The sequence below is a fragment of the Crocodylus porosus genome, unplaced genomic scaffold, assembly GCF_001723895.1.
Source record: "Crocodylus porosus isolate Cpor-Errol unplaced genomic scaffold, CroPor_comp1, whole genome shotgun sequence".
Taxonomy (NCBI): domain Eukaryota; kingdom Metazoa; phylum Chordata; order Crocodylia; family Crocodylidae; genus Crocodylus; species Crocodylus porosus.
The window spans coordinates 3882053-3909225 of NW_017728934.1; the positions used below are offsets into that span (position 1 = coordinate 3882053).

General features: G+C 54.3%; 1 protein-coding gene across 4 annotated transcripts in view; it reads right to left on the reverse strand.

The window, feature by feature from the left end:
• Positions 1-5042: 5042 nt before the first annotated feature.
• Positions 5043-27173, reverse strand: part of KIF21B (kinesin family member 21B) — a 79787-nt gene continuing 57656 nt past the window's right edge. Inside the window, exons 22-36 of one of the 4 annotated variants that reach the window (XM_019546344.1) lie at positions 26514-26679; positions 25987-26047; positions 25527-25584; positions 24767-24972; positions 24174-24248; positions 23831-23944; positions 21829-21867; positions 19360-19496; positions 18608-18788; positions 17709-17873; positions 16983-17100; positions 15451-15621; positions 14020-14219; positions 13080-13313; positions 5043-12346 (exon numbers count right to left, since the gene is read on the reverse strand). In XM_019546344.1, coding sequence (XP_019401889.1) covers positions 13214-13313; positions 14020-14219; positions 15451-15621; positions 16983-17100; positions 17709-17873; positions 18608-18788; positions 19360-19496; positions 21829-21867; positions 23831-23944; positions 24174-24248; positions 24767-24972; positions 25527-25584; positions 25987-26047; positions 26514-26679 — 1791 coding nt within the window. In that variant the 3' untranslated portion in view covers positions 5043-12346; positions 13080-13213. The remainder of the gene's footprint in view (positions 12347-13079; positions 13314-14019; positions 14220-15450; positions 15622-16982; positions 17101-17708; positions 17874-18607; positions 18789-19359; positions 19497-21828; positions 21868-23830; positions 23945-24173; positions 24249-24766; positions 24973-25526; positions 25585-25986; positions 26048-26513; positions 26680-27173) is intronic. The other 3 variants (XM_019546345.1, XM_019546346.1, XM_019546347.1) reach the window with 3 other exon arrangements.

Here is a 27173-nt window from a genome sequence, read left to right on the forward strand (position 1 = left end):
CGGGGCGCCTGCGCAGCCCTGCTGCCCCGCGGTTTCCTCAGGGGCGCGTTCTCCCACGAGTGCTTTCCCCCCCTGCTGCCAGGAAGCCGCCCTGCCTGGTGGCATCAAAAAAGAGGTGTTGTTGGTAGAGATTTTTGGTTAAAAAAATCAACACACATACATATAACTATATAAATATAGCTCCATATATTTAAATGTGTACAGACGTACATATACACACTCCTAGTATCGCACGGCAAAAGGAAAAACCCACACCCGCGCACCCGCACAGAGGCCGCCGGCCACCCGGACCTGTTACAATATCTGCATCGCACGTAACGCGCCCAAAACGAAGTCCATCCTGGTCCCTCTGACCAGGCCGGCGTCCTTTCCGCCCCTGCCCCGCTCGCAGGGGTCGTCTCCATGGTCCTCGCTCCCGCTGGAGGACCCGTCGCTGCGGTCAGTGGCCTCTGCTCTGCTTGTCCCTCGTCTTCGCTGCCACCGCCCCCCACTCTGCGGAGGGGACACTGGATGATCCTGGGACACTGGCCGCGTCCTCTCCATCCTCCACTGGTGGTAGGTCTGGAGTTCGCTCAGAGCCATTTTCACGCAGCCCGCGCCTCCCCTCACTGGTGGAGGGGGCTGAAGGGGAGACCAGCGGGCAGGAAGGCAATCGCCAGGTCAGAGCCACCGGGGGAAAGAAGGCAAAGAGGCGGGGGAAAGAAAGAAAGTCTGCAGCCTGGTAGTCAGCGCCATCAGGCAGCGGAGCGGGGTGGGGGGGAAAGGCAGGGCATTGAAATGAATGGGGCTGGGGCCCACCTCCCATTATCCTTAGTTAATCAAGGGGTTGTACCTGAGCCAGGCTTCCCTGGGACAAAAGCCAAAACTATTCAGCTTGGAGAGCCCTGCTGTCCCTTCTGCCCCAGGGAAATGCTTGGGGTGGAAGAGCAGTGAGTATTGAAGTGAAGAAATGCCATGAAGCTCAGGGGAATAGGGGACTGACTGACTCTCTCAGAGGGCATCTCCTGAGGGGTGAGAGTCATGGTTACAAGTCACTGGGGGATTGACCCGTTCCTGTAGCCAGGGGTGGGTATTAAACCAGGGCTTGGTGTGCCCAGCTGGGGATGCAACCTCCCAGCCCTCTCGCGTGTCTCACTAGCCGTGACAACAGCTACAGCAGCACAGCTCAAACTTACCTGGTCAGCCTTGGTTGCTGGCCATAACGGTTGAATGCACTATTAAGGTGGCCCCCAGGTGAACCTGTTCAGCTGTTGCCCATGCTGTGCGTCAGTAATGCAGGTTTTAACCATGTGCTTCTCTTCGGCTCTTGGCAAATAATGATCACCACCCTCATGGTATAATGTTGGCCATGAATGACTGGTGCCTCCCGCAACTAGGGGGGGCACCATGATGGTGAGCAGGGACCACCTGCAGCCACCGCTTGAGGTGCCACCAGTGGGGAGCGAGACTACTCACAGCTGCCACCAGTGGTGTCATTGGCAGGGGGTGGAGGGTAGCGAGCAGTGGACGGTGAGTGGGGACCACCTGCAGCTGCTGGTGGCCGCATTAGCAGGGGGAGCAGCGATTGTCCCCAGAAGCCAGCAGTGGCTTCGGCCAATCTTGGGGTGGGGGGGCATGTGCCCCCACTACATGTCGCTTATGATATTGGCAGACCCTAGCTGTGGTTTGGGACTGCCCAGCAGGGACCAACTCTCAAACCCTAGATAGCTCACGTAAGTGAGGTGAGGTCAAGCCCAGTGTGCATTTATTCTGTTTCCAAGCATGCAAGTGGAGTGCCCATATGCCCAAGCTGTGGCCTGACGCTGCCTGGCTTCTTGTGGGTGCTAAGCACCGATGGTCATTTGGTTGGCTGTGGTTAAGGTCATGTGGCCTCCGCAGCTGTCCTTCCTGCACTATCCTACAGCAGGTTAAATCTTTTAATGATGATTAGAGCAACCGTGCAGTCACCATCGTGGCTCACAATTGTTCATGACAGTTGTCAGAGGATTCTGTCACACCAGGCTGGATGGGCCTCCTAGGACTTCGGACATGAATAATTCAAAAGAGATACTCTTGGGAGTCAACTAAATTGCAATCCAGATTACAGGTCAATCCACCATAGCAATGCATGGGGTTAGCCTGGTTCCTGGCCATGGCTACCTGGAATACAGGTTAATCTGCCACAGAAATAAATGCATGGGGGTGACCTGGTGCCTGCCAAGAGGCATCCCAGGCTGCAGCAGCAGGGCTGGCACTGGGGAAGGCTGAGGCTGGCTCAATGTAGAGCAGCACCCGGAAGTGGCAAAGCCAGAGGCAGCAAGGGCAGGAGAAGGAACCTCCCCAGGTCATGAGTATTGGAGCTTGCAGAGCGGGCTGCCCTGTGAGAAGTGGGGGAGACAGGGAGTAGTCCCCCATGCTCTCTGGCATGAAGCTACTCCTGTGTTATATGTGAACAGGCTGGAGAGTGCAAAGCCAGCCCTGAGGGACTGGCTGCCCCATGCCCTCTGCTCTGGGGGAACACAGCTCCACTGTTTGGTGCTACTCCCCATGGCAGTGTGCTGCCTGCCAAGGGAGACAGGCTGTAAAACATCTCATTATATATAAATCCACCCTCCCAGTACTAGTGTCATTTTGACAGGAAAGGAGACAGTGGCAACGACTGTCATGATCAAAGCAGGGGCCAGGCCCAGAGCCCTCCATGGGGCCAGTAGCACAAGGACGGAGGGAATAGCATGCACCAGCCCAGTCGCTGGCAGCAAAAAGTCCCATTTGGCATCCCTCTCAGTGCTGGGTGGGTGGTAGGGGGTGTCTGCTGGAGAACCAGGTCCCAGATGATGATTTCATAGACATTAGGGCTGGAAGGGACCTCGGGAGATCATCGAGTCCATGATACAGACTCTCTCCTTCAGCAGGGGCAAAGCATAAGCCCAGGTCAGGGCTGGCCAGTCCCAATCTGCTTGGTGAGGGCTCCTTGAGGGAGGGCAGGAGACTGCAGGAGCCTGGCCTAGAAGTGGCCAGTGCCCAGATGGTACTGGAGGCTCAGCAGCAGACAAATGGTTGGAGCGCTAGGTAAAGACAGGCCTTAGGAAGGCATGTTTCTGATTTCCTCACCTCCAAGTGGGTAGGTACCAAGCACTGAGGTAGAGCTGCAGGGCCCAAGGTCACACAGAGCAACTGCCCCAGGTCTGTAGCATGGAGGCTGGTAGAATTGCATACTGCTGGTTTGTAGCCCCCAGGCCTGGCAGTGCCCATCCCAGACAGCAGCTCCTTCCCATTGTAGCTGTGGGTGACCCCAGCTGTGTGCTGCTGCAGTCAGGCTCGCTGGCTGCACATGTCCGCACTCACCCCTTTGACGCTCCTAGCACACTGGCTTGCATGGCCACATCACCTGCCTCGAGCTGCCTAGAGGCAACAGCGGGCAGCAGCCTAAAGTAATAATACAGCTGTCCCTGCTGCCCAGTCCCTGCTAACAGATCCCACTGCTGGGAGAACCGGCGTGTCACTCTCCTTGAGGTGCCAGCTGCCAGCTGCCAGAGATGACACTTGGCTCCTCATCCTGCTACGGGGTGGTATGGATCCACCCTCCTCTACCTGTAGCCCAGGTGCAACAAGGGAGGGCCAAGTCTCCAAAGAAAAGATGCAAAGGAGCTCCCCACAGTGCTCAGAGCCAGACATCTGTCCCACAGGTCTCCACTGCTCTCCCCTGGACTGTGCGATACCCCATGGCTCCCTAGCTCCCCTGAAGAGGGTAGAGGTCCTGTGCCCAGCACTCACTTCTGAGAGCTGGCACTAGGAGTGACTCTACAGTCTCTGCTTCCAAGGCTTAAAGCCTTTCCCTAGAGCCCACCAAGGGTGTGAGCATCTGGGACAACATGGTACTTCTTTGGGGGTCTGTGCTGAAGAGAGCACAGGCCCACGCAGGCAGGCCTGGCGTGGATGACGCAAGCACATTCCCATTTAGTTCTGTGTTTACCTCTGTCCTTAAGGCCTGGAGTTCAAATCGCTCCCAGCTTTTGTACTGTCCAGCAAAGAAAGACCCCTTGGTGGGGACGGGGCCAGAGAATTTGTGGGGCTCTGCATTGCTTCTTGTTCTCTTTCACTTTGCACTTACAAGATGGTGAAAGGTAAATGCCCTTTTCCTGGCTCCGCTGACATGCTGACTTTGTGGGAAACCCACTAAAACCCACCCACACTTTCCTCTCCATCTCCACAGAGGCCTGAAAACAAGGCAGTCTTGCATAAATGGGGCACAATCCTGGGCAAGTTCCTGGCCTCACCCCCACTCCTGGTGCACACCTGGGACAATGGACTTCAGGCCCAGATACACCCTCGCTGTGTGGCCTTCCCCTGTGGTCAGGCCTGTGTGCTATCACGGGTCTGGTTAATCCCTCTGCTCAACATGCATCAGCGGAGCCAGCATCAGACTTGCAGGCCATCGGGCAGAAGCCAAGGCATAGGTCCTTTCCCTGCCACCCCCCACTCCTAAGAGCTGTGACCTTATCCTGTAGTTGCCTCATCTGTGGGATGACACCGGAGCTCAGGCTGTCCCCTCATGGCTTAGGCACAGCCTTCCCTCAAAGCTCCCCAGGGGTATGAGCATTTTGGAGGGCACTGCATTTCTTCAGAGACCCAGGCTGGGGAGAGCACAGGCACGCTCCCAGCGGCGAGAACACACCACTGCTCTTTGCTTAACTGCAAAATAAATGCTTGGATCTGGACAAACTTAGCTACCTTGACTCCCATTTCTGATGCCAGCTGAGTGCTACCTCCAGGCATTGTCCCCTGCCTGCCAAGCAAATCTGGGAGGGAGTAAACCCTCCTGCTGGGACCAGCTGGGTGGTAGCAGAGCAAGGACAGCTTCCCCTTTGTGCAGGGCTCCTTCCACTCTAGCCGTGCTGGACACAGCACACCTTATCCTGGAACGTGCTCCCTGTACTCAAAGGGCTGCTTTGTCTCCATCCGCCCCTTCCTCTCATTCATGCTGTATGTGTTCATAGCATCAATGACTTCCCTCCCCTGGAAATAAAAAAAAGAAAAAAGGAAAGAGCAGCCCTACTCCTCCATTTCCATTTGATGCATTTTATTTATGAAGACAAAGGCAAGGAACAAACACGTCCATTGGAAAACCATGTACATCATGAGGCTTCAATACCTTACCCTATTTACAGGAATACCTTACAGTATAAAATATATACACATACCTTGTGCTATGCTTAACACACAGATGGATCCGCAGGGTCTTACAACCCCAAGAAATGAAAATTTGAGCAAGGGCTGGCCTCTGTAAAAACACCTCAGGGCAAGAAAAGGCACCTGCTATTGGCAACATTTATACAGCTGAGACAGGGCGATGGGGGGAGTCAGCCTCCTGTTGCTGAGCCTGTTCTGTCTTCGGTGTCTAGGGCTGTGTGTGGGGCTACTTAAAAGGGCTTCCAGCCCACACAAGAAATGCCAGGCAGCAGCAGGGTCATCCTATCACCAAGATCTCAACATCAAGCAGTGCTGTAGTGTGAGGTGGACAGATCTCCAGGTTGGAGACCAAGCTGGCCTGCAGAGCCCGCTGGAGCTCCAGGGTGGAAAATTAAAGGAAGTCACTGGCAGAACTTCACGGAGTGGCCTGCTGGGACAGGACCTTCCCTGGGGTCAGACCGACTCAGGATGGTTTCTCATCTTGGTACTGGCCAAGGGCCAGTGATGAAGTTCATTCCTCCACCACGCCTGGGCCTCCAAACCCAGTTTTCCCAAGAGAGAAACAGTGGTGAGGAGCATTCAGAGGATGAAATCAATGGGCAGTAAGAGAGTGGATATGGGGAAGGAGATGAGGCGATGCAGCCTGGGAGTCAGGTCACCTGTTCAAACAGTCTGAATCTTGTGCTCTCAGGGGGTTGGTCCTGGATCACTGCCCAGCATGAAGCGCACCAGGAATGGAGGCAGCATACACAGAGGCAGGACAGCGCTTCTCCACCCAGTAAAACGAGGAGGAAAGCAGAGTCCTGGGAGATGAGCAGTGCTGGGCACACTGAACACTTCCAAGATACCACCTTCAACATGAAGGTAGTAGTTTGGCTCCCTGATGCCAAGCACTTCCCAGAGGAGTCCCCTGGCCCCTGTTCATGGCACTGCTTGATGCCAGGGTCAGAGAACATCCACAGGGAAGGGGGGTTGCTGCTGTGCTCTGAAATCCCATGGGAGGAGTCATGGGGTCGAGACCCCCTGGATCCAAGTCAAAGGCCCTGACTCCTCCCAAAGCTAGTCAAGACCAGAAGACTGCTCCTGAGCAAGACCTTGTGCCATAACACCATGGATTAGAAGGGCAGGGCTCATGCCCTGGCTCCATTGTGCTGACTCTTGATGTAGAGCCATGGGGAGGGGATCCTTTCCCCTCTAGTGCACCTGGGAGGGATGGAGCAAGTCCCAGCTCCAGGACAGCACAATAGCCTGTGCTGAGAAAGAAGGGGGAGATGCAGTGGTCTCTGCCACCTGCTCTTCATGTAACCATCTGTGCCAGCCACAAGCAGGGCTTGGTGCAGCTCCCAGCACTCAACCACCCCATAATCAAACATGCTGCAAAACTTCAGTCCGCAGGGAGGAGATGAAGGAAGGCAACACTCTCTTCAATCCTGCAGTTGGATGGCTTCAGATGAAAGAGCAGGTCCAGGAAGAGTGAAGTAGAGACTCAGAAGCAATAAGGACAGGTATGAGTTACAAGAGCAAGCAGGGGTGTGCCCCAGACCCTGAGGCTCATCACTTCCGTGGGTGTGTCCAACTTGCATGCAGTTAAGGCAGACAGCAAAGTCAGGATTGGGTCCTGGGAAACTGCTCCCTGCATATCACATCACAAGATGGCTGGGAGCGGGTACAAGTCGCACTGTGTTCTCTAAGTCTGCAAGGTGCAAGGCTAAAGATGGCCCTGGCACCAGCAGAGGAAATCTCATGGCTGTACGATGTCCCAGGCTTGTTACCTGCTTCCCCTAAATAGATGCAGATCTACATATAGATTGTCCCAGATCACCCATTCTGTGAGTCTGCTGCACATGCCAACCTTTCCATTTTTTTTTCCTTCCCCTGAAGGCTTGCCTTTGCTGTCAGTCATTGTCCTTTGATGAGTCTGCATGGAAACACTTACTCTGCCCTCTCCTTCCTCCCAAATGCTCATTTTTAACCTTAGGGCAACTGCATTTGTGCTCTGCTTCCCCCGCTAGTCTGGAAGCAGGATCAAATCTAGCAGCCTGGAGCTGGTGTTGGAGGCAATGAGGTGAGTGGTTCCAGAAGTGACCTCCAGAAGGTGCAGCATGCAAGGCTGGGGAAGTCCCATTCCTCTGAACCGGCTGTGTGGCATGAAGCTGCCCTTACTCCCTTTGCAAAGCTGCATGACACTCCTAGACCTGCTCTTTTCATGAGAGGCCTATGAACCTTGCAGCGAGGCCCAGGTAGCAGGTCTTCAGCTGGGGTCACCTATTCTGGCTCCATTGATGAAGCTCTGACAATTTTCACCACCTGCCCCCAGGTAAGGGAGGATATTTTGGTTGAACTGAAGGACATCAGGAGACAAGGGAACTAGCATAGCAGCTAGGAAACAGCTCCTGCTTGGGACTGACTCAACCAAACAGAGCCATATAACACACTTGATTTCTTGTCTGCCTCCTTAGTCCTGGTCCTAGCAGGGTGGCAGGTACAGTGCCATAGCAGGTTCTTGTTAGGACAAAGTTACCCAAAGCCAAATAGCAAATATATTCTTACTGAACTTTGCCAGACAAAACACCATTCATAGGTGGCTGCAGTGACTATGGGAATGTGAAGGAAGGACGGACTGAGAGGGGGAGAGGGACCATGCACTCAAGATGCAGAGTCTCACTTTCCAATACCTTGATTCAGTTGAAACAGCCTCCTCCTGCACCATGGCAGAGGCTGCTTCTGGATTGCCAAGTCAGCACTTTCAAAAGGAGGAAGCCAGGCAGAAACTGTCTGTGAATGAGGCAGCATCATTGTTGGGCCAAGAGATCTGTTGACCCCTGCCCCCACATCCCACCACACTGCCTCAGAGCACTCATCTGAGCCATTTTTAGACCAAGCCCAGGAGACGCAACATGAGAGTCGGGGTCAGGATTTTCACAAGCTGTGGATGAGCTGGAGTGCTCTGCCTCAGACACTCTTAAAAGGTTTTGATTTCCAGGGAGAGCCTAGCACCCACCTTCTGAAGACCAAGAGCCCAGGAAGTGTCTCAGGTTGAGCACCCAAAGAGCTATTGCTAGTCTGCTACGTGTTGCAAGGCTAAGATTCTGCATGAAGGGCTCATTTAAATAGTGGCTCCTCCTGCAGCGTAGAACAAGGGCTGGCTTGTCAGCTCCAAAATGTGCTGAACTACAGTATCATAAAGGAATTAAAGCTCCCCCTCCCAGCCACAAGCAATGGCTCAGAAATGCATCAGCAAGACTGTGCGTTCCCAGGACAAATTCAAGTTTCAAAACCATAAACAACTACAAAAAAACCCAAAAAAACAGCTCTGTGAGGTAGGTTAACAAAAACAACCATTTCTTTCACACGCATGCACACGGCGCACACACACACACGCACACAGCATTACAGTACACAACTACTTCCTGCTTTTGCTTCTCCAGCAGAGAGGGAGGAGCTGGCAGTCACTGCGGAAAATGGGGTCGGCACAGTGTATGGGAGCAGACCCTGATGGTGTGGACAGTTTAATGTATTCATGTGGCTGACACTAGCTGCCTGGGTGCAAGCCAAGGTCCTGCACTGGCCTGCGGGAAAATGTCCCTCTTTTGAGCCACTTGGTCCTCTTCATGCACTGTGACCAGCTCCCCCAGGTCTGCTGGATGAAAGCCATGAGATGTGTGGGGCCCTTAAGCCAAGAGAGAATGAGACCCATCCACCCACTGAGTACTTGGTCCTGCACCACATCATGCATCCTCAACACAGAGTGGAGAGTGCTCAGCATAGCTGAGGATCAGGCTGCAAGGAAAATAATTGGCAATCCCAGCAGGCTGCCCCTGCAACACCCAGCTGGATCCTTCCTTCCTCCTGTGAGCTCCAGTGTGGGCCTGAACCCACTGAAGTCAATGGGAGACTTTTCAATGGGATCTGGTCCAGGACGTGAAGGATTAAAGGAAAACCCCACAGGACCCAAGATATCTGTGCCTGGAGCCCTTCCCATCTGATCCCCTTTTAGAAATGGCTGCACTTGGTAAGGCAAAGGGCACATAAAATGCTTCTCTATCAGAGCAGCTCCATTTGACATCCAGCTTGTGTAGGCGTGAATGATGGGGTGACAACCAGAGGGAAAATGGGGTCCAAGACACTAGACAAGATCCAGGGCCCCTGCCCACCCAACACCCACCTATTACATATACAGGGCAGGAGGTTCCTGAAGTGCCCAAAGGTCAGGGCCCACCATCACATCCTCTTCTCAGACAAGGTCCCATGTATTGTTACTCTTCTCACCATTTGGAGAATCCATCTGTCCATTCCCAGCCTGTTTAATTCTGTTCCACCTGAAGACCATGGATGTATTTCTCTCCAATTACCACCAGCTTTGTGGGTGGAACAGAGCACAAGTGAGTAACTGCAATCCATGCTGATACCAAAATCTTCCCAGGCACCAACACAGAACTGGAGACACTTTCTTGAGCTGGCAGTAGGAGTTGAGGGAACAAAGAGTGGTTTTGGAGACATGGATTCAAAGTGATCCAACTTTTTTGTATCGGGATCTCACCAGAACCAGGATTCTGGCAAGACCTGGGAGCTTCTCATCCAAGATGCTCAGAGACTGAATGGGCATGAGCAATGTGTCAAAGTGCAGAGACAGCCTTGGTCCTGCTGATATGCAGAGGTTGAGGATACTTCTTAATTTGTCCAGCAGGGGAAGGAAGAAGCAATGTTTTTGTAGAGCTCAACAATACAAAGTCATCGTTTTCCTTCTGTGAAGATGCAGCAGTTGAATATTTTAAAGACAAAACAAATATTTTAGGAGTCCCCCCTCAGTGCTTAGAGTTCAGGAGGATTTCCCTGTCTTGTTCATAAGAGTTTTAAGGTAGGTCAAATCTGCAACATGAGGCGCGCAGCTGCTCTCCTTCAAGTTCCCACATAGAGGGAAGCCACGAGAAAAATATCCTACAAATTTAGAGAAAAGTATGAAGGTCCTGGCACCCCTACCAATGGAGAACATGCAGTCCATAGCTGATGGGATCACAGGAAGAAGAATCAGTGCTTCAACAACCCACAAAACATCTACAGGAATAAATCCTTAAAGCAAGCATCCAAAAACTGCTTCTTATGTGACATCCGGGGTTATGCTAGATGAGCAGAGGAAGAAAGGGCCAATCTACTGAGACTTCCTTTGGCTCATTTCATGATTACATTGCAAGAAGAGCTCAGGCACAGCAAAAGGGATGATACATTGAGCTGCTGAATGCAGACGTCCTTGACGAATGCAGGTTTCAATGGCATGGGGTTGGGACTCACAGTAGCCAGCTGTTTGAAGGGGAGGAGAGACAAAGGTAGCAGAAGATACCAGTGAAGGGGATTATGCCTCCTTGTGGCAGTATAAGTCTAAGGGACACTACATGCCTGTGATGGCTGCTGGCAACAAGCTGCAAATGCCCGGGATGAACGCGAGTCCAAACATGGTGGAAGGGACAAAATAGGGGTGAGGGAACCTAATGGAATTTGTCCCATATGGAGCTCAAGTCTGGGGCAAACTTAATGGCTGGTGCTAAAGCAACAGCGTGGATAAACAACATGCAAGTGCTATGCAACTCCTGCCCCACCCCAGCTGGATGGTAATCCCAGTGTCCTGGATAGACCCCTCCATTTGTTCATGCCTTACCCTTCTCCAGCAGCATACCAGCCCTGCACAGTTTTCAGTCCAGAGCACTCCCTGCCTACCAGCTCTGCAAAAACACCTCTCTCCTGACCATAACATTTCCTTACCTCCCTATTCTTCAGGCCCTGCTCTAGTCCCAGACCTCTTGAGCTGAGACTTATGTCCTGGGAGAGCAGGAATCCAAACAAATCTAAAAGCCTCCAGTGAGAGAATGCAAAGAGCTGAGAGAAATCAGGTACCTAAATAACTTTACCACGTGGCTCTTCATCCTTTCACCAACACTAACACTTGTCCAAGGTACCGAGGTTCCCCAACACTGAGGGTGGTTAAAAATGCTTATGAAATCCAATATAAAAACAGTAGAAATACCCTTTCCAGCAGCAGCTGGGATAGACCTTGGTTGCATCTGCTACACTGGTGCAGAGCAGAGGTGGCCAAGCTGCACGTCCAACCAGACAGCGAGGAGCACAAGATCTATCGAACTGGCTAGCTATACAATTAAGGCTCTGCTGGGCATGAAGGGACCACCAGTGAACACAGCTTCTAGTTGCACTTTTCCTTGGAGGTGTCAGAAAGGCATTTTTCAGGCCTGCCACCTGCCTTTTGTTTATAAAGGCAGTGCCCAGAACGAGCTAGGAGTTTGGGTCTAGTTGTCAGGTTCAGATGTCTCTGATCACTCCGGGTGCATGGATTTCATTCAGAGACACAGAGAGGTTCTGCTGTCCAAAGATCTGCAGACCCCTGGCACAGCAACATGGCTTGGAGGTGGTCCCTAGAGGTAGCTCCATCCACAGTAACACTTCTGTACTGGGGATGCTCCCAAACATGGCAGTGGGGCAGTCCGAGACAACTCTGAGCATTGTACAAGTCCTCTCCGTGTTTTGGTACCAGCCAGCAGAACCCAGCTCTGCCAGACAATTAGGTGTGCAGGGAGATTGTTTTTCAATAGCTCCAAGGGAAACTAGCCCCAAAGCTATGAATGAGCCCAGGCCCCCAGAAGGTGCAGGGGACAGCGAGGAGGGTGCAGGTAAAATGATGTCATTGCACATGTAGGAAAAATCTCACTACTGCAGACAGAGATGTGGGGGCTTGTTCTGGTGCTGAATGAGCTGTGGGCAGAAGGGAGCAGATAGAAGTGATACCATCAGGATTCTTGGCTTTGCTGGTTATGAAGCAATTTCTGGCTCTAGCTCTGATCACTGGGAATCCCTATGCATTGAGAAGGTCCAGCATGGAGGCAGGAAGGGACAGACCACCCCACACAGAGCTCCCCAATCACAGGAGCTGGTAGGGCATGAAGTACCAGACAGGATGTCTTCTGTCCCAGAAACTGCAAGAGGTTAGAACTACCAGTTGGGGCCTAGACCACTCCCATGCCTTGCAAACAAAGTGGCCTGATGGCCAGGGAAAAAGCTGAGACCTTTCCCCCTCTCAGGGTACAGGAGTCCCCGGGACTCGTCTCTTGGCAGCTCCTAGATTGTGCTGTTCAATGACCTTCTCCTGCTCCAGAGCTTCACTGTCAAGTCACTGAGGAATAAAGGTAAGAGAGAGGGCATGAAACGGGGAATGCCCAGTGGGGTCACCGGCAGCTGCCCCACCAGTGCCAACACAGCATTCAACTGCAATAGAGCAGCAGGCCATAGCCCATTCCCAACCCACAGCCCACCCTCAAGCAGTGCTGCCCCCATAAGACCTCTGGGCTGCCATTCCCTGGCAGTTGGGAAGGAAAGCATCGGGTTGGGGAGGTCATGGGGATCAGGCATGGCCTTCACTGACTATCGGGGAGGATGACTCTCAGAGAACCTCCACTGGAGGACTTGGCAGGAACTCAGGGCCCAGCCTATTGCATCTCATTGGCAACAGCCATGCACGGTGGGACATGGAGAGCTGACGGACTAGCAATGGCCTATGAGGAGGCATAGACTGGCTGGCCCAGCCCATAGCAGACTGGAGCCAGCTGCTGGGCTCTACTGCCCCTTGACTGAGCTGCAAGTGACCTGGAGTTATGACCCTGCAGGGAGCCTCCAGGCTTGGTTTCTGGAGGGGGGACCCTTCCATATATGGCTGCCTGCGTGCAACCCTTCAATACCATGGGGCAGGCAGGCAGCCTGGCTCTGAAGGGTGGGCACCAGGGGCAGAACAGAGAGTAAAACCCAGGCGGGGGGGAGGGGGCGGGGAATGGGCCAAAGGGGAGATTCTCTTCTTGTAAAAAAACAGGATAAAATTGGGGAAACCAAAAATCAAACAAGCAATCTCGTACCGTCAAGAAGCAGCTGAGACCAGAGCGGGGAGAGAGTGCAAGAGAGGACAGGAAAGAAGAGAGAAGACGCGAGCGACAGAGAGAGAGAGAAAGCAAACAAGCAAAGAGTAGGAAAGAGCCAGAGAGCAGGCGGGTCAAGGCAGGCTAGTGGCACGGCCCTTGATGGCAAGGACGCGTCGTGGCAGGCAGGGGGTGAGCCCAGGCACGTAATTCCATAACTTTACCCGGCAGTCACTGCGGCACAGAGAGCGGCAGGGAGAGACAGAGAGAGAAAGGGAAGGAGAAAAGGGACATGGTCGGAAAGAGGAGATCAGAGTTTTGGTGCTGGCAAAACTGGGGGCAAGACAGGGCAGGACTGCCAGGAGATCTCTTATAAGGGCAGGGCTGCACATGGAGACTGGGTCATGGCAGGAGAGGGCCAGGCAGAGACCATGAGGGGGTTGCAGCAAGGCCCAAAGTGGGAGCCAGTTCCCAGCCATGGGGAAGACAGTTTGCTGCAGGAAAGGGGCAGGGCAGCAGCATCAGGCCCGACTCTTCCTGGCACATCAGCAAGAAACAGCCAGTGGCATCAGCAGGCCATGGACAGGGCAGTTCAGCACTGAGTGCTTAGAGTGAGGGGAAGGGAGACCTCGTCATGGGAAGGGTGGATGCTGTCTGAGAGGAGATAGAGGAGCAAAGAAACCAGAAGGCTGCAGCCAGCCTGCCTCATCAATTACTGCCGAAAAACCCAGATTGCTAGGAACCCTGCTCTAGGACTGCTCCAGTCTCTTGCTCCTACTACACACCCAAGCCCAGGAATGTGGAGGGTCACACGGGACGTAGAACAATTTGGGGGCAATGCTTGGGGTCAAATCTCCCTCCCCAACACCACCTGGAGCTGAGGACTCTTCCTGAGGGGACAGGGATTAGGAGCAGGAACCCCAGGCATCCCAGCACTCACCTGGAGGCAGTAAATATGTGCTTCGAGTTGGTGCAGATGGCATTGATGGGGCTGTCGTGCCCCTTGATCTCCCCAACAGGCGTGAAGTTATCCACGTTCCAGACCTTCACCAGGCCTCCGCGGCAGGCACTCAGCAGCATGGGGCGGCCAGGGACAAAAGCCAGGGCACAAACCCAGTCCTTGTGTGCATTCGGGATTTGCTGTTGGGATTTCACAGGGACAAAGAGAGGATAGATCTACTCAGTGCACCCATTGCACACGGCCTGCCTTCTCCTTCTGTCATCTAACCTAGGATCCAGATTTTGCAACTGGCTCGCATCTGCACAGTGGGCTGATCCAAATACCCCCAAATTCTAGACAGGGTTGAACTCTGAGACTGGAGTTCTTGTGCTGGGCCTGGCTTTGAACCAAAAGGCAGAAGCCTGACTGAATCCAAGACTCTGGGCTCAGGATCCCCCTCAATAGCACTATGTAAGAGCAGCTCAGCACGTGAAGAAGAATAATGCTCCCAGCAACACAACTGACCATCACAGAGGTCCCTTCCAGCAATACTTTTCTATGATCTGCAGGCTCTTTGCAGACACAATCCACTCAACCCTCCTCAGAACTCAATGAGATGTTGTGTGGGAGGGCAGCGGGACCCACCCAAGTCACAGCAACAAGCAGCTACTGAGTTCAGTATCTCCATTTTGGCGACACACCTCCCATCTGATTTTCAGAGAGGCTGAGTACTGAGCTCCCACTGACACCTATCAGCCACTCTGCTCTGCACCTCTCAACATCTGCCCCAGGGTATCTGATAGAGTGAGATCCACAGATACTGAGGCACCCCCAAAAAAGGAGTCAGTGGGAGAGAATGGAAATACAGGTCCTGAGCCTCCTGACCACTACTGCCCCACTCCAGCCAGCAGGTCATGCTGCCTCTCTGGGATGAGCTACAGCATAAACTCTGGAGGTCCCAACTAGGTGCCCAGCAAGACACAGGTTTGCAGTACATGGGACCCTGAGATCCAACACAGACATGGGCATGAATTCTCCACCTCAAAAAGCAAATTTCTAAATGCCCAGAGCAGCTGGAACCTGAGAAGAGATGGACAAATCACCTGCCAGTATGGCACACAGTGCAGGTCAGTGCACATGGGCCCAAGCATGAATAGCCTGCAGGATCCCGTGGGTAGCTTCTGTGGTGCAGCCTTATCTTGTGCCTGAGCCTTGGCAACGCCCCCCTGGGACTCATCTGCCTCCACCCTCTTCCTCCCCCTGCTCCCTACCACGGGCAGATAGGAGGAAGGGGTAGAGATGCCATCTGCATCCACCTCACTCAAAGCCCCTCCCCCTGCTTCAAGACAGTGCTTTGCAAGCTTCTGGTTTAAGTGTATGTCTCTCCTGCAAGGCACTTGTCATCAGGGCCCTGCTCATTCCCCTCCATACCTGGGTGAGCTCCTGCTGCTCCAGGTCCCATTTCTTTATCCCATTGTCTCTGGAGCCGCTGAAGAGGACGTCTCCCTGGATGGCCAGACATTCGATGCCGTCATAGTGGGGGGGCTCAAAGTTATGAGTGGGGCCAATGTTACCCACCATGCCTTCCGCAATCTCAAACACCTGCAGGGCACAGATAGCTGTGAGAGCCTGGCTCCGTCCTGGGGAAAGAGCTCAGCCCCTCTTATACTTTCAGCCCCCAGGGAGGTCAAGAGCTGGGAGACTGACACCAAGAGCCACACAGCCAGGGATGGCCAGCCAGGGACCTCTGGATCTGTGGGGAGAGGACTATGGGTAAAAAGGGGACAGGAGGGAGTGGGCTTGTCACCCAGGGACTGCTTTGGAGCCTAGTGTGCACAGCTGTAACTGAAAACCCCAACATCCCCTAGCTGAGTGCGGTCCCTGTGGGGTCTCTGCTCCCAGTCAGCAGGTGTCCAGGTTCCAAAAAATGAAGTTGCCTCCTTGCTGGCATATGTGGCAGAGAGGCCAAGGGCTGTATGAGCAACAAGAGGCCTATTTTACCTTTCCAGTTTGAGGCAGATCAGCAAGGTGCACGAACAGGGAGACTATGCTGCCTTGTCTGGGCCAGGCACCGACAGTCCCAGGCTGGATGTCCACCAGGCCATACAGCACCAGCCTCATTATATGAGTGTGAGAGACTGCAGATCTTCAGGCTTTGGGCTTTTGGGATCCCAGAAGTTCTTCAGAACAACTTTTTCATTACTAAATTTATGCGCGTTCCAAGCCAAAATAGCCAAATCGAAGTCCAAATCCACAATGCAGTCCAGAGCCATAAGTTCAGATGCCCCCAAGTTTTGCTTGCTGTTAGGCTCTCGACGCAAGCAATGGAGGAGACTCCCATTTCCATAAAGTAGGCTTAAAGTCTCTACACTTTGGTGGGTACTGAATCACGCCCCAGAAGAGCAGTTCTCCCCGTGCACTTTAGGAAAACTGCCTTCATGGACACAGATATATGGTATTTCCCCTGCCAGATTCAGAACAAACACTATGCTTGATCCAAGGCTTAAGAATAATTGCACAGGCCCTGCTGGAGCAGGTTCCCTCTGCAGAGCAAGACTCAGCAAGGACAGCTCTCTGGGGTGGGGACAGAGCACTGTCAGATTCTGGATGATGTAGCCCACACCTCCTAAGGGGATTAGGGCATTTTTCGCAGGCCCTGGCTGGGATTTCCAGAAGAGTTCAGACCCAAGTCACCAATACCTCTGCCAAGTCAGGTCCTGAAGTGCAGCAAGCCCCTGACTCAGGAGGGGGCTGACCTTCTACAGGAGGGATTAGACAGTGATAATCCTGCCTGAAGCAGGGCGTGAACTAGACGATTTCCCGAGGGTCTTTCCAGTCCTACTGTTCTAGGATGCCACAAGCCTGGCACTCCCAGACACAAAAAAGGGAACACTCCCGTGAGTAGCAGAGCCCAGGCACAAAGGCATCTACAGCTGCTGAAGAGTAAGAGGGCATGGGGGTACCTTGACATAGTGGTCTTTGGATCCAGTGACGACCAAGTCATGGTTGCTTGCAGTCTGATTCACCGTGAGACACATCACAGGCCCAATGTGCCCAGTCAGCTTCCCGATTGGCTGCAATCTACAAACAACAGCACGTGCCTCACTGTGGATGGTACTTGCTTGCGAAGTCTCCTCAGCGGGTCCCTAGGCCCCCTTTTCTACCTGACATAGCCACAGGAAACTGCCATCTCAGAACCAGGGTCCTGAGCAGGAGGACTCCCTCCGTCTTGCAAGTCCCTTGAGAGAAGTAGGAAACCTCGTCCTGGCCAGAGCCTGTAGCAGCAGGAACTGGGCTCAAGCAAGGCTCGGAGGGGCTCAGTGAGCTGCCTTTCATTGAAGGGTGCCAACAGGAAGGCACAGGGCAATGCAGAGCAATGTACACCTGCACTTTTTCTGTGGCACTGACTGGAGATCTAAGCCAATCTTTCCTGGGGCCAGTCACAAATCCCCAACATGAGCAGGATAAAGCTACTCCAAGTGCTCGTTTGGGCTACTGCAGCAGCTCCCTTGGTGCCAGTCACAGCTGCTAGTTCCCTTAGGCTAGGGCCTGCCTGCAGCATGAGCGCACGCTCCAGCTCTCTCCCTCCTCTTGGCTCGAGGGCCCCGCTATTCACATGACCCCAGCATTCAAGTCCCCCAGAGGTATTACACCCCTTGTATGCATCCAAACTCCAGCCCAGGCCTGACCTGCTCAGCTCCCAAATGCGGACAGAGTTGCCCGTGGCTGCATAGAGCATGGTGCCGGTGGGGTTGAGTGCGATCTGGTTGATTTGGTGTTCCCCCTGTACGCTGGTGATGGTACGAGTGGTGGTACCGGCACAGGCATCTCCAGAGATCACCTGGCCCGAAGATCTATGGTGCAGAGGAATAGACATGTGAGCGCAAGAGCAGAGGCTTTCATGGGTCAAGGGTGGGAAGGGATGTACTCTGCCCTGGATTGGAGATCAGCTCCACTGTGCCCCTAGGAGACAGCTGAAAGCAGCCCCTGGTCCCAGCTTGGCCATCGTTTTCCAATAGCATCTTACAGAATGGTGCCACCAGGGCCTGCCCCCCTCCCTGGACATCAGCCTCCTCACAGAGGTAATGAGGAAACTAGTCCTCAGCTCCACACTGCCCTCAAAAGACGTGTAGCAATGTCACAGCAAGGGGAAACACCTGCCACCAAGGAGACGAAGTGATGCTGCCCCTGCTCCTATGTTGGAAAAGATTCCCAGCCCAAGGAATTTCACGCTGGCCTAGATGGGGGTATGAAGGAGATAAAAGGGTGATGGGAGGGCTGAGAAAGTTGATGTCTGGCTGGGAATGGGACAGAACTGCCGGGAGGAAGCCAGGTTGAAGCCTGCAGAAGAACTACTGGGTCAACCCTGGTTGAAGCCATACAGAAGAACTGCACAGTGCACCTGAGACTAGAACAGCAAATGTTGTGAGCTGAGGCTCTGGGAGCTGACCCATGGCAAACTGTCCCCATGTTCCCAGACTCAGCCCTGCAAGTCCCCAGGTGCTGGCAACCTGACCTGTGCCATAGCTAAGAAAGCTACCAGGGAAAAGCATCAAGCACAGCAGGGGTCTGGAGGGCAGATACATACGTGAGGGTGCGGATGCACTTGGCAGAATCCCGGATGTCCCACACCTTGATGTAGGAGGTGGACACTGTGAACACCAGCCCCGTGTGGCTGCAGTACTTGATGGACACCACGTTGTTGGGGTGGCCCTTCAGGGAGGCGATTTCCTGGCCTGTCACCAGGTTCCACATTTTGCAGCTCCGGTCTGAGGGAGGAGACATGGACTCTGGAGAAAACTGCCAGGTGCAGCTATCTAGGAGACCCCTCTCAAGAACAAAGGCCCTGCGCCATCTTTCAGTAAAGGAACCCCTGATCCAGCAAATTCCTGCTGCCCAGAAGCCTGCCCCTCCACCTCTCAAGGACAGCTTTAGGGGCAAGGGCCACCTAGCCCCAGACTCTCTGTCCCAATTAACTGGAGGAAGGACAGTTCATGCCCCCTGCAATGTGGGCATCTCAATACCAGGGACTGGGCTGCAGCCCAGCAACTCATTTTACAGCCACCTCCAAGCAGCTATTCAAGAAGTGAGGCTGGTTACCCAGTGGCTGATGCAGCACCGCTGCCCTCTCCTGGGCTGACTGAAAACTGTCTCCTTATGAATCAGTGGGGTTTTGTGGCCTTGAGCTCAGCCGGCGGGGACTTGGGGCCTTGGGGCCTTAAAGCAGGATGCCAATCCTCCCCAGGTGGTCACAAGGGTGTGGGGACTCGGTCACTTTCCAGCCAGCACAGGCATCTCTACAGCTCAGCATCCCCCACCCACCCTCACCAGGGCATGTACCTTTGGATCCAGTGAAGAGCAGCTCATCGGTGGCATCCAGGCAGAGAACAGGCTTGGTGTGTCCCTCTGCCATGGAGACGCACTGCAGTGGGGCTGTCCGGGCACTCTTGGCACCACCCACTGGATTAATGATGCCCCTTCCAAGAGAGAGAGAGAAACACATCAGCAATGGGGGTTCCCAGCTAAACTCCCCTGGGAGCAAGTTGCCTCTTGCATGAGAAGGCATCAAACCACAGGCTTTACCCAGGGTCTGGCCTTGCAGGAGAGTTTCCTGGTGATAGAGGGGCTGCAAGCCTCCCTAAGCAGACAGGTGCACAGGGGATCAGCCTGTGGATGGACTGTGCTGTGTCCCTGAGGCCCCCAGCGGTGGGAGCTTGGAGGCTGATGAAGATCCTGCTTTTGGCTGGGCCTGTGCTGGAGGAAGATTCCTGTGGGTGTGCAAAGCCTTGTGAAAGCTATCCACTCAATCGGATCCCCTCTGCCCCAGGTAGGCAAGGGCCCAAACCAAAGCTGAGGCTTCTGCAGGCTCTGCCCTCAGCACCACTCCCTTCCATGAAGGAGAGGCAGCCCCTGGGCTCGAGCCACTGCCCCACTACCTGGCTGTCCCCATCCAGTTGTGGGGACATGGAGCAACGGCACCCCCCTGTGGCCAGTGTGGGGATGTGGCATCCTTTAGTGAGCTCCTGTCCCCCAGGGGCATGGGCAACTCTGCCTGCCCAGGGTGACAGACAGGGTCACCAGGTGGGATCAGGGGTGGCCGAGACCCCCAAGCTGCCCGAGCCCCTTTCAGAATCCCCCTCCCAGGCCTCTGGACTGTCCTGTTCAGGCACAGCCCATCTCACACCTGGTGGAAGGTTTCCCCCTCCCACTACACTTGTACAAGGGGTGTCAGGGTGACGAGCACAGATAGCCCCCATCCATGAGGTGGTGTGACCTGACTGCCCTCCCAAACCTAGTGCAGCAGGCAAGCAGAACACATGCTACAGACCTTCCCTGAAAGGAGACAAGCCGCTTGCAGAGCCCACCACACACAGCTGAGGGGCTCTTCTGGATGGAACATGCCTGCAATCCTGGTGCTCCTCCCAGCGTGACAAAGGGCTGCTCTTCTGAGAGGATAAGCACCTCAGCCTGCAGCAGAGGGCACCGGTGGGCAGAGCACTCAGGGTCTCAGACCATTCATCCCAGCTCAGTTTCACCCAGGCAGGTCCCAAAGGATGTGCCAGGAGCGAGGCTAACTGGGGCAGTGCCAGGTTCCAGGAACAGCTAGTCAGGTTATCAGGGTCATTCAGAGGGAGGCTTTAGAGCCCAAGACTGGGGACCCACGGCCCTGTGAGCAAGGTGGGAGCAAAGCAGAGCTCCCCACTGGAAAAGCCCATTAGCACCGTCACATCTAGAGGCTGGACAGCTCCAGTACCTCATAGCATTGCCCCTGCCTCACAGTGCGGTGGAGAAGCAGGGCATTTGTATCAGACTCACAGGGACTCTCATCAACACCCAAGAGTCAATGGATGAGACTCTCCCACCAGTCTGGGTCCCTTCCACTGCTCTAATGATGTGCATTGGCGTCAGAGCTCAGTTGCACATCTAGGCCACTGCCAGTACAAACCCTCATCCTTGGTGTCACAGCACACATTGCAGTGGGGAAGGTTCTGGGTAGGCACAGCTCACAAGCAGCCTCTTTGGACGATGCTGTCATTTAGAGCAACCAGTGAGACTTCTATAAATGACATGGGAGGCTGAACTTGTCCTTGAAACCTCCCAGAATTACCCTCCTCACCACGGCAGAGTCTTGCCTTCCAAAAGGCTGGAGCTTTGGGAAATGCACCCTTGCTTTGTGCATCAGGTTCTTCCTCTGAAAGAGGGATGACAACCCTGTGAGCATTGAGAAGTTGACACTGTGTTTGTTGAGTGCCGAGAGGTGTTTGGATGGAAGACGCTAGAAGAGGCCAAAGCATGACTGCCTGGTTCTTTCCAGGCTGGCACAGATGCTAGCAGCTGGACTGCCCTGGGACTTGGAGTACCCTAAACCAAGAGTCCAGCCTCAAGCATCAGAACTAACATGCCCGCGCACTAAAGGCAGAAGAGAACATGCAGCCACGCCAGGCCAGCCAAAGACCCAGACACTACCAGGTAAAAACTCACCGCTGTATTTCCCAAGGACAGATCAGAACTAAATACACTGGAGACTGGAAGTAGAGAGGGGCATCTGCAACTCAACATAGCATGCAGGGCCAGCCAGGAAAGCAAGGAGAAGGGAGAAGGGCCATGCAGTAAGCAAAAGCTGTACCAGGAGAGAGTCCCATCAGCTGGGCAAAGTGGCACAACACAGATTTGGCAGGCAGGGAAGGGAGAGTTGGGAGGGTGGGGAGTGGAAGAGAATGGGATCAGGGGAAAAGAGAGAGAGGGAGAGAGAAAGAAAGAAAAAAAAAAGAGAGGAGACAATTTTAATAAATTGAAAGTTGTATCTACCTCAGCACCTCCGAGACAGAGGAATCGCTGTCATCAGACCTAGGGGCAGAAAATTAGCAGGATTATGGGAGAGAAAATCCCAGACAAGAAAGGCAGCAGCGGAGTCAGAGTGGAGGGTTGTTATTGCATCTCAGCAGGTGGGGCAGCGCGAGACAGGAGCATACACAGAAACCAGGGAAGAGAGGGCAGAGGAGCAGGAGGGAACATGTGGATCAGGCAAGAGACCTCTCAGTCTGCAGGGTGAGGTGGGGGTAACTCTGCTGGACTCACGCAGAGCCCAAGGACCATCCTGAGCATCTTGTGTGACCTTCTGCACAGCACAGGCTGGAGAATTGCCCCCAGCACCCTCTGCCTTGAGCCCACAGCTGGGGATGGACGAGTCTTTCTAAGATCCCTCCACCCTGTTCGTTATCCAAGAGAAACCCCTCTATTGGAGGGCAGTCCCCCCACCCCCCAAACCCCATGTTCTGCACACATGAGTGTAGGAAGAGCCAGAGAGTAATTCAGTCCCCCAAGAAGCACTGAGGACAGTGGTGTCCCTGACCTACATACACCATCGCCACTACCTGGAGAGCCTGCCAGTGCCCCAAGTGCACCACCTTCAAGCCAGCAACACTGTTTGGCTTTCTTCAAGGAGACATAGGCAACTGCTGTCAGAGCCCTGGGTGCTCTGCACCACTGCTCTGCTGCTCCCTTGGAGCTGGGTTGAGGATCTGGCCTATGAATTTTCAGGCTGTCTCAAGGTAGCTTGTTACTCTGTGGAAACCACACAGACATGGAGAGCATCCCCACCTACCTCCCCAACACAGCCCACCAGAAGTCAACCCTGCCTGGCACCCCTCACCCCACAGGTGCCAGGAATCGGGGGCCTGACCCAACCACCCTTGCAATCAGTAGGAGCCCTTCTGAGGAGCCCTGCGGTGGCTGAAGCAGGCTCAAAGCGGGGGAGTGGGATTTGACAGGCATCCAAGGTGCATACCACAGCTGGTGCCCCCAGCATCTGGGAAATGGCTTCCCTATTGCTTAGAGATCATGTCAAGACCCCTCTCCATTCCTAGCATAGGGGCCTACACACATCCACAGGGAGCGGATTGTGGATATGGCTGTGAACTGGTGCTGGCTTCCTCTATATCCCCTTTATAGATTAAGCCAATCCCATGTGGTGAACTTCCACAGCAGCCACCAACACGAGGGCCTCCCAGAATTGGGAGCAAGAGCTGATACTGCTGGAGCTAAAGACCTCCAGCCCCCTAGTCAGGCTATAACTAATCCTATGGCCTGTGAAGGGGCACCGAGGCGACTCATGACACACTCCCCATAGGGTTACATGTGCACAAGGCCCAGGCACATGTGGACACTGTGCTAAGATCTCCAACAGCACTATAACAGGGCCCAAGTAATGGCAAATGTGGGCCACTGCTTCTGGATCCCCAAACATGAGCTTTTTTTCTCCTGCCTGAGCTCAGGCTCCAGGCTCATTAGCCCTTGCCGGTGCTGCCAAGGAGCCGACATGAGGTCACTAGGCAGGGCTGAGTGATCCCGCTATCCATGGAGATACCCACAGCCCTGGTGCCACTCAGGAGGACTGTTACCCTGCATGGGGCATTAATGCAGCAGCTTGCCTACATTGCTTCAAAAGCCTGGGGCCAAATTGGATTTGTGACTTGATGCGTCTCCGGGCGAGCCCTTGCAGGTGACCATGTCTGATGAGGGGTCCCTGCTGTGACTAGCAACACTGGAGGGGGTGTTGGCTCCTAGGATCCCTGCTGGACCACTGTAGTTAGAGGATAGTGAGGCAGAGCCCAGCCTGGCTCCCACATCAGCTCTACCATCAGGGAAGGCCCAACAGCAGGTGTGGAGGGTGTCAGGGCAGCAAGAGCCCAGCTGGGAGTCCATGTTTTTGGGGTCATTCCTGGTACTAGGTGCTGGACTACAGAGCCCTTGTCATTTGCTGCTTTGGTATTGAACACCCCAGAGCCCTCCCACCCCACAAGGGCCTTACTTGTCCAAAGCAGACCCCTGGCTTTGGCTGCTTGTGAGGCGGGAGAAGACATTGCGGTCATTTCGTGGCCTGGTGGGAGGGGATGAGGGAGGAGTGAAGCCAACATCCGAAGTCCTGAGTCATGTTGAGAGAGACATCACAATTACACACCTGCCTGAAGGAAACGTCCCGTCCCCCAACTCATTCCCTGCCAACACATAGGCCACCCTGCCTCCGATCCCCCTTGTACAGCATGCAGACCCTCGCTAGGCAGCCATCAGTGCAGCACATTCACTCCTCCAGCACCCCAATGCCACCTCCACTCCTCTCCTCCTCTTCAGCCCTAGCTCCCTCCAGGGTTTACCTGACAGGCTGTCCACGGTCATAGGATTTCCTCCTGGTTAGAGGTGAGGTGTCAGAGCCGCGAGACTGCCTTGGGCTGGACAGAGTGACAACAGGTCAGCAAGCCCCTCGTGTTGGCAGAATGAGAACCGGCCCCTGCCCCTCACCCATCCCAACAGGGGTCAGCTCAGAGGACCCTGCTAAGCACCAGAGAGGACAATCTAGGTATAGGCAGGAGGTTTCAGTCCCACTAAAACATAAGCATGGATCCAGGGAGCCACAACATTGCCTGGCCTTGCAGAAGTCCGATGAAACTCTACTAAGAGAGGAGGCAAATCACCAGGCCTTGGACACAGAATGTCCCATTATCCTGCAGAGGTTGTTTATAGGGGATCCCAGTTCTTCCCTCTCTTCTCTGGTCCCCACCCCTGCTGGTAGCCAGCACCTATTTCCTATCCATCCAAGATGGCGATGTAGGCTTTCTGAGGTCCTGTGGGCTGGAAGCACTTGCCTCGCATGCTGCCTGCAGGGTGAGGGCTCGGGTACTGAGACACATTCGTGTTCAGGTCCTCAAGACCCCATGGGCATTTGGGGCCTAGGCTGCCCAGGACTTACAAGGTGCTCCCACGGGTGGGCAGGCTGATGGTGCGGGACACCTTCTCTTTGTAGTAGGGATGCTGGATGGAGAAGCCAATCCCATCCTCCTTAATCTCCATAAGGGATGCCAAGGACTTGGTGATGTTCTTGGTGGAGATGTCCAGTGTGGGCCCCAGGCACTCAGCTGACACAGCCTTCATCTGTCCCGAGAGCTTGGGTTCTCCCTAGAGCAGGGTACAGAGAGATGAGGGCCGAGGGATTCACTGCTTTGTGGGGACGAACTTGTTATGCATTCAGTGGTACATTGTATTTGCTATTTCAGGAGCCTGAGATACCCAGGCTCTTTCACTATGTGCCTCCCGCAGCCTCTTCTGCTGCTGGATGCCAAGCCTAAGCCTGTCTGAGACAGCAATACAACCAGGTGCTCATTGCCTGCATTTGCTTTCCACAGGCTTGCTAGTGAGGATAACAATGACCCTCAGTGTCTGGTTGTTCTCTGGGGTCCTGCAGGCACAGTGACATACCCCCCGGCCTGGAGGAGTGTGGTTTGCACACCCTGGGCACTGCACACACCTCCCTTGGCATTCAGATCTGCAAGAAGCACAGAAGTACACTTCACAGAAACCCCAGTACAAACAGCCCAGCAACAGGGCACTTAAGCTTTTCAGTGGACTCCAGTGCCCCAGGGAGCTCAATGAACATGGAGGTCCAGCCGCCAGCTGGACAGGGCTTTGTTCAGCTGCACAGCAACGCGTGCTGTCTGGGGTGGTGAACTCACCTTAAACTTGAAGTCGTCCTGGCTGGCGGAGCCCTTCATGGAGAAAGACTGGGAGAAGCTGTAGTGAACACAGAAGGTTAACAGTCAGCCCTCTGAATTTGTCTCCAGGGAAGCAGACTGAAGGAAGAAGCACCCTGGCAACTCAACAACAGAGTCCCCACCTGGTGAAGGTTTCTCTTCCCTTCCCCAAACTCCTCCCCAGGATAAAGCCCAAGATTCCCCCCTTCCTCTGCAGTGGGAAGACCTCTCCACTCCCAGCTCCTTCTTGCCCTTGCCCCTTTCTGGCCCTGACCCTGGCTGAAGCAGCAGCCCCAAACCACACCATTCTCCTCCTGCTACCCTACCTCATAGGGCCGAGCAACCTTTCTCCCCAAATTCCCTGCCCCGACCCCATCAGAGGCATTCTGGGCTTTGGTGGGGAGCAAATGTGGGGCACGCCAGCCTCTCTGGATGTACTCACCTTCCCTCTGAGGCCAGGCTGAACTCCGAGATCTCCTCATCTGTGCTGGCATAGCCATTCTCTATGCAAGGAACAGGTACTGTCAGTGGTGCAGTAGGAAGGTGGCACCCCTCCAAGACTGATCCAACCAGCACCAGGCAGCAGGAGGGCTCAGATTAGCAAATGGGCTTTTAGGAGATGACAGTGTCCCCTCCTGAGAATCCCAGACACCACAGTAATTGTTCAGCTGACTCCTGTGCCCCCTCACTGCTGGACAGGAGTCCCTTGCTTGTGCTTCTACAGCAAGGTGGCCGACTACTGCAGTCCAGGGGATGTTGGAACAATCCCTGAACCTACAAGGGGTCCAAATAATTCCACATCCCACAAGAGGGTGGGAACTCCCTGGCCAACACCACTTTCAGAGGCTGGGAAGTACACACTTCTGCCAACCTCAGGCAGAGGTGCTGCCCCAACCAGTGCTCCTCGTCCATGGCCAGGCATTCCTAGGAGCTCCCACGAGGGAAAGGCCCCATGAGCGAGGCACCCACCTTGCTGCACATTGTGGATGAGTGCCTGCAGCTCAGGATGAGACTCTGCCTTCTCCCGCAAGGCGTCCAGGATCACGTGGTTCTGAGAGGAGCTGGTCACATCCGTCTGCCTCAGGCGCCCCTCCAGCAGGCGGATCTGGGCTTCTTTCTGAGCCACCTGCAGCCCCTGAGTGGACGGAGCAGGCAGGTAAACCTCAGCCTCGCGCACAGAAGGGCCTTGCAGTTGGGGCAAGGAAGCAGGATTCTTGGGCTCAGCTAATTCCACCCCTCAGCTAACACAGACCTCGCACTCGGGTTTTGTTCAGTTACTTTTTATAACCCACGTACCACTGTGACAACATTCACCTGCCACCAAATTTCCAGACCTGTTGGGAGCCCTGACTTCCAGCTACGATGGCTCTGTGGGTCACATCTGGCCCATGGGCTGAAGGCTGAGCACCCCTGATCCAGGTCAATGCAGAAGGACATCAGACACTCAGCCACAAAGCTCCAGACTCTGAGCCACTACCATCACAAGCCACCACCACCACAAATCCAGATTTCAGGCCTGGACTTGGCTGGTCACTACTGAGATGAGAACCCATGGAAGGCTTCCTGGTATCATCTGCTCAGCCACTTCCACAGTCCCTAGCACCACCCTTGCTGCATCCACAGGTCTCA